The 6712-nt window shown below is 39.6% G+C and overlaps 1 protein-coding gene across 3 annotated transcripts in view; it reads left to right on the top strand.

The window, feature by feature from the left end:
* The window catches only part of LOC138016563 (CUB domain-containing protein 2-like), a 52243-nt gene extending 46064 nt beyond the window's left edge, over positions 1-6179 (top strand). For 2 of the 3 annotated variants that reach the window (XM_068863735.1, XM_068863736.1), the window contains exons 8-10: positions 2293-2658; positions 3305-3500; positions 4470-6179. In XM_068863735.1, the coding sequence (XP_068719836.1) occupies positions 2293-2658; positions 3305-3489 (551 nt within the window). In that variant the 3' untranslated portion in view covers positions 3490-3500; positions 4470-6179. The remainder of the gene's footprint in view (positions 1-2292; positions 2659-3304; positions 3501-4469) is intronic. The other variant, XM_068863737.1, reaches the window with a different exon arrangement.
* Positions 6180-6712: the final 533 nt, after the last annotated feature.

The following is a 6712-nucleotide window of genomic DNA, read 5'->3' as shown; positions in this document are numbered from 1 at the left end:
TTCAGCTTGCTTGTCACAGTTACTGCCTTTTGTTCAGATCGATGATAAGTTTTCAAATGATCAACAAAAAGGGCGTGGGTGATTTTATATAGTTTATATCCTTCCGTGCTCTAAGGTACCATGCAATTGGGTTAAGTGATAGAGTAAAAAGCCGGACACAAAAAGAGTCTGCTTGTAGAATTCCCCTGTCGACTTTGATGCGGCCAATGGTTTCTTTGACCTTGTTAGTGGTTACTTCCAGATTGATGTTCCATGTTTTCATAATAGATTTAATAAGATGTATGAGGTCTGCATTTATGCCATGCAGTTCAAGGGTTTTGATAATCCACTGGTGTGAGACGGAATCGAATGCCTTTTTTACGTCTACCCAAGTGCAGGATAGGTTCTTCTTGTGGAAGTGGGCGTCTTCTAATGTTATCTTATCAATCAGCAGATTATCTATGGTGCCCATTGATTTTGCTTTGCCTCCTCTTTGATCGATTTGCATCAGATTGTTCTTGTCCTCGTGTACCTGTAGTTGATGGTCAATCACTGACGTGATGAGCTTGTATAAGGTGTTTAAACAGGTTATTGCACGGTGGTTAGGAGCGGATGGGTTATCCTTCTTCGGAATCATAACACTTCTTCCTTCGGTAAGCCAAGCTGTTATCCCTAGTCTCTCTGTAAGTATGGTGTTCAGTGCTGCTGCGATGTCTCCATGAAAGGTATCCATTTTCTTTATCCAGTAGTTGGTGATTTTATCTTTACCTGGCGAAGACCAATTTCTCTTGTTTTTAACACAGTTGGTTATTATTTCTTTGGTTATCGTTATAGGTCCGCTTGGGTGGATAATGTGCTTTTTAAGGGCTGTTTCAGTATCCTTTATCCAATCTGCTTCAATAGGTACCTCGCTTGCACTCTCCCATATTGGTCTCCAGAATCCTTCGAATTCTTCTCTTGTTGTTATTGTCGTGGGGGTGGAATCTTGATTAGTTGAAGGTGGCTTTTCTTTACCAGTATATTGTGGGTGATGGTTTGCTTCTGTTGATTTGATAATGTTGTTTAAATGGCTGTAGAACGAACCTTCATCTACATCGAACCACTGGTTGGTCTTAAATCTTTCATAAGCTGTCTTCTTTCTTTCTTTCTGTCTTTTCAGGGCTCGAATGGCGTTAATCTTCCTTTCCTTTAGAGTTGTCAAGCTTGCGATGGTTATTCTTCCTTTAATTTCTTTGATCGCCAGAATCGATTTTTCTTCATTTTTGGCGTAAGTTCACAATTGTCACGTATCCTCTTCAGTTCTTCGCATATCTGAGAGATATGTTTTCGCAGATTGTTCATTTTTCTTTCCATGTTAATCATCCATCGCGGTTTCCCACTAGTTTTTCTTTCTTTATCCTCGTTCCTTTCTTTGGTATGAATTGATTTTCATGCTTTTACAACAGAGTAAATTGAACAGTTGTATTCCCAAAGGTACTGGAGTGGGTCAATTAACGGGCTTGTTTTGATGAGCGATTTTGCAGCGTATTGTAGTCGATCTATGTATATTTTCTTGATGTAGCGTTTCTTTTTAATAAAGGTGTTTACATCTCGCTCATTCATAATCCCTATATGTCTTTCACAATGTCATCATAGATACACTTGGCTGCTTGCGTTATTTGTGCAATCCAACTACCCTACCCTGGTCTTTGTTCACTGGTTTCTCTTTGTTCTTGTAGTTCATTTGTTATGCGTACTGCGCTCACCTTACAAGTTTTTTCTAGATGTGCTAATTTATCCCTTAAATTTTGTGCTGTTTTTCCCAGAATTTCGTATCCTTTCTTGTTCCAAAACTTTAGCGTTAGCTGCATGACTCCAATCTTTCTTCCTTTTTCATTAGTAGGGCATTCTTCCGATACAAATAGTTGTTTAGCTTCATCTTTACAAGTTAATAAGTCAATGCACATTTGCTCCGTCTATCTTGTCCTACCATGTTGGATTCTTTCCACACTCATATTGCAGAGAATTGTATTTCACTTCGAGCGGGCGGTAGATTGTAGTTGATGTTAACTACAATTAAGATGGAATAGATTTGCAAAAAACGCATTACAAGAGCGTTTTAAAGCGAATTCTACGGAGAGCGACGGCTGTGATTTTCACAGCCGCGTCCTTCATTATTATTATCATTATCATTATCATTATCATTATCATTATCATTATCATTATCATTATCATTATCATTATTGGTTACTGTCCCCTAGTGCATTTAAAAGTGCAATTTATTTAAGCAACCATTATTTATTGCAACTTCATTTTATATTTTTTTTATTTTAGGATCACGTGATGTGTCTTCAAGGGGGTTGTCATCAAGTGGGGTGACTGGGATCGTGGTTGCTCTCATAGTTGTTGCAGTGTTTGGTAGCTGCATTTACTACATTTTTGTGTACAGGAGGCGGGTACTCAGGCGCCAGCAGGGAGCACAGCACCAAGTTCTGTCTGTGCCTCCTAATACAACAACAGTACAAACTGTCACGCATCACGCACCAAAACCGCCTCAACCGGGACATGAAATACCTGGGGCAGGTTACCCTCCTCCACCACCATCAGGTTATGCACCACCACCAGGGGGATATCCACCCCCCGCTAGTTCTGCTCCACCTCCCTACCATCAAGTGGCAGGAACACCATACCCACCAATGGGTAAGGTTTTTTTTATAGTTTTAATGCTACAACTTAAGTAATGAATTTGAGAGTTTTAATCCCCTGTTTCATGTGTGTAATCCATGGGTTTGAGCTCAAACGGCGTGTACATGTAAACGGATCCATTTTTCTCAAATGGCAGATGTGGAACTTGGCATTACCTTGAGGTCCTTTCGTGATCTGGTGTATGCTAAAGCTTTTCCTTTTGTTAAACTTTACTGTTTCCACTTTTCCAGTTTCGCGAACTCAGTCTTTAGTATTGTATTGTGCTTTGCTAAGGTCAAAGCCATCACCATGTTCAGCGTTACGACACCCCATTGTTATTAGTTTGCCATTGAAAGGTTCATTGTCTGTGGAAACAACGATTTTCTTTGAATATCAAAAGGAATTTTTTGTCAATGTTTTTAACAAGTAAACATTGCACTCCAGAATAGATGTGTCTCTGAATGATCCTCACAAGGTCATTAAAAAGGCACAACGGAATTAGTACTAGTGTTAATGTTGTAACAATAATAATTGAACTGGACCAAAAAGCCCTTTTTAACTGTTTCGATCGCCTCTTGAGATCCATTGAATTTTTAAGTAATGTACTTTCTTTGTAAGAAAGTGTGGGAGATAATTTGATGCTTATTCCTATTGTAAACAGAAACATCTGGACTCTATTCAGTTGCAGGGGGAGCACCACCCTACCCTCCTGGACAACCTGGAGAAGCAGCAGCGCCATACCCTCCTGGGCAACCAGGAACAGCACCACCCTATCCCCCAGAACATCCAGGAGCAGGTCCTTACCCTCCACCGCCTTCTGGTGGTGCACCATACCCCAAACAGTAAAGGGATTTTCTGTGAGTACCATCCTTTTAGTTTATTTTCCATTGAAGACACAATTATAAAGCTGTCGCAATCATCATCATTGAGGTTTGCATAATCGAAGTGATGATCTCCACGCTCATAGTGCACTTCTTGTCGATTTATCATTGTCAATCAAATCATCTTCCTTGTCACCACCATGTTCGCCGTCGTAATCATTTAAAGGCTTTAAATATCTAGGCTACCCCCGCTCTCAAGCAACATTTCTTTTGTATTTTGTCCATGCAAACGAGGCTAATAAGTAAGAAAATATTTTTTGTTGAAGTTGAATGAATATATTCGTTCCATAAAACGTAACTTTGGGCGTTAATGAATATAGTTGTCGAATAAACAAAGCCCGTGTTGAAGTTAATGGAATGTAGTCGTTGAGTGAAAATATCCTGTGTTGAAGTTGAATCAATATAGTCGTTGAATGAAAATATCCTGTGTTGAAGTTGAGTCAACATAGATTGTTGCATACAAATATACGTTGTATTTTGCTACAAACGGCCAACCATATCCAGGCGAGCGACTCAGCTGAGGTCTCCATAGCCAGCGGATCAAATGCATAAATGGCGGCCAAAAATGTATTATTTTGTTTATTTGCTCATCAGGGTCATTACCCCCGCTCTCAAGCAACATTTCTTTTGTACTTTGTCCATGCAAACGAGGCTATTGAGTCTAATTAGCACGTAAACAAAAGAATATTTTATTTGGCCGCCATTTATGCATTCGGTGTATAGTGGTGGTGGTGGTCGTGTAAAAATGTATGCCTGCGAATTGTAGACGCAATTTCAGCTTACCTTTATTGCAAGGTAAGCTTTCTCTTTATCAGAAGCACTTTCAGCTGTGGACGTGACCCCTAGCCTGACCCACCCAAAATATTTAATGCTTCCACCATGCAACATGTACATTGATTGTATGATACCGTCGTCCACATTTCTGTGTTCTTTTCTGGATTGCAGGTTCACTTTGAAGACAACATCTGATAAAAGCAAATAAAATGGCGTATCTAGGAAAAGCTCCTGCCGTAGCACGCTTGTTTTTATTATTTGGGAGGCACCAAGACCAATGGCAAAGATACAGAGGAACTTGTTTTGGAGTGTACCTATCCCACTCTCATTGAGGGTGTAGGTCCACAACTGATCAGCTTGTATGTAATCAGTTATTGCTATAGGGGAATCTTTGTTTACACTTTTTGCCTCGTTGGCGCAAGCCTGTCGCTTTTAAATCAATTAGTCATGAATATCGTACGGAATATTGAAATTTGCTATCTGAAAATTTGGAATGAAAATCTTGCAAAGAATGTATGGGTTGTAATTTATCAGTTTTTGATGGCTAAAAGGCTTAAAAGTGGAGTTTTAACTAAGTGTAACACGTTCATTTGCCTTTTTAAGTCAATTTTTAAATAGTATGATGCCTTTTCTATGAGCAAACTCGTATGTTAATGAAACAAAATGTAAACAATGACGTCAGCAAAGACTCCCTTACCTTATTACTTCATAGTTTAACAAACTCATAACGTAGTTGTGGTATTGATCCATCTAAATGGTATCGCGGTGCGCACAGTACATAGAAAGTTTTCTTAGCATTCTTGTTTGATTTTCAAGCACAATATTTTTGAATTATGATACGTCTGCAATCAAATCCTTCTCTTTTCATGGAAATTCAATTTTCTTTCATTTTGTTTGTGACAATTTATTAGTGCATGAGCTTACGTAGAGATGGCAACTTTGGCTATGAGGACGCTATCTATAAGTGTAACCTCGCTTTATTGTAGTACTTTAGCGATCACATTGAGATTTGGGCATCGTCTAGCAAAGAAAAGCTGTTTTTGAACGGTGTGGAAAATTAATTAAATTTAAGAGAAAATTGAAAGTAATGTTCACTTCCTCCCCCTAACCTCAAATTTGGTCATTTACGCTGTTGGCGAAGAAATGTATTACATTTTTAACGCATGTACAGAGTCGACGTAGACGTTGTCGGCCCAGCTTAGACAAGGACGACGACAACGCACTACAAAACTGTTATTCGTTCGTTCCTGTGCTTATCAGCGTTCCAGACATAAAATAGCAAAAAACGATGTTGGTTTTCGGAGAAAACTTGCGTCCTCCACATTTCTTGAAAGTCATAGCACGTCGTTGTCGAAAACTCATAATACTCCAACTGAATGAATATTCAGTTCTGGTGGCGTTGTCGGTCTTGTTGAGGTCGTCGTTGTGTGAGGTTAGCTATTGGGGGCAGCAGAGGGTATATTCATAAGCAAATTATGATTCTTGTATGGTTTTGTCTCTGTTCTTCTCAATTTGAGGCTTCGTCCATTTTAGCACAGGCACAAAGACTGCTATCCAATCAGCCAGTAAACACTCGAAAAAACTCGACAAACTTGTTGGTTATGTTGAATGAGTCTTGTTACGAGAAGGAATATGGCTACGAACATACGCTCTGTGAGACTTATGCTTATGTCGCTGGTTTTCTCACGCTTGTGCTAATGTGTGACTGTGCTAGCGTCGGAAGTTATGGTATTTTTCCTCCTGGTTTTTCGGAAAGGCCGATAGCAGTCAGATAATTGAATTTATTCATAATTCAGATATGGTTAAGGGCTGGCTCGCATAAAAATAATCCACTTGCTATTGTGTGGAAATGTAACTTAATAAATTGCCTACTTAACTCCACTTTTGTCTTGCCAATTAATATCATGCAAAATTAGAAATAAAACACAAATCGCGGTGATAAAATAATTAAAAGTTCAAAATCGTAACGGTTACGTTGTAGCATACGAAACGTCAAGTTTATAAATATATGTTGCTTCACCGTCAATGTGTATCATCGCGATTTCTGTTTTATTTGTAATTAAGCTTCGATGGCCGAAGAATGTAATCTACAGTTGTGCACTTCGATCCCACACCACCACCATCACCACGTCCCCCTCCCCTTCCCCCCTTCTCTCCCCCCTCTCCCCCTTCCTGTTATCGTAAATGTCACTCTTGACCACTAGATCCATCATTAGTTGGGGGACTGGGGAGGAGACAAACGTGAATGTGAATCACCTGCTATCCTAGGAAAGTGTCACGAGAATTTATGACCCCTCAGCCTGTTCCATGCAAATTACAGATCTGGGGCCCGTTTCTCGAAAGTCCCGAAACTTTACGGGTCATTTTCGGGTGTCACAATTCCCTCTGTATCTCAAGAACAGAGAGGATTTAAG

This window comes from Montipora capricornis, chromosome 9 (assembly GCF_036669925.1).
Source record: "Montipora capricornis isolate CH-2021 chromosome 9, ASM3666992v2, whole genome shotgun sequence".
Classification (NCBI taxonomy): Eukaryota; Metazoa; Cnidaria; class Anthozoa; order Scleractinia; family Acroporidae; genus Montipora; species Montipora capricornis.
The sequence above is the reverse complement of the archived record's forward strand: the minus strand, read 5'-3'. Positions and strand labels throughout refer to the sequence as shown.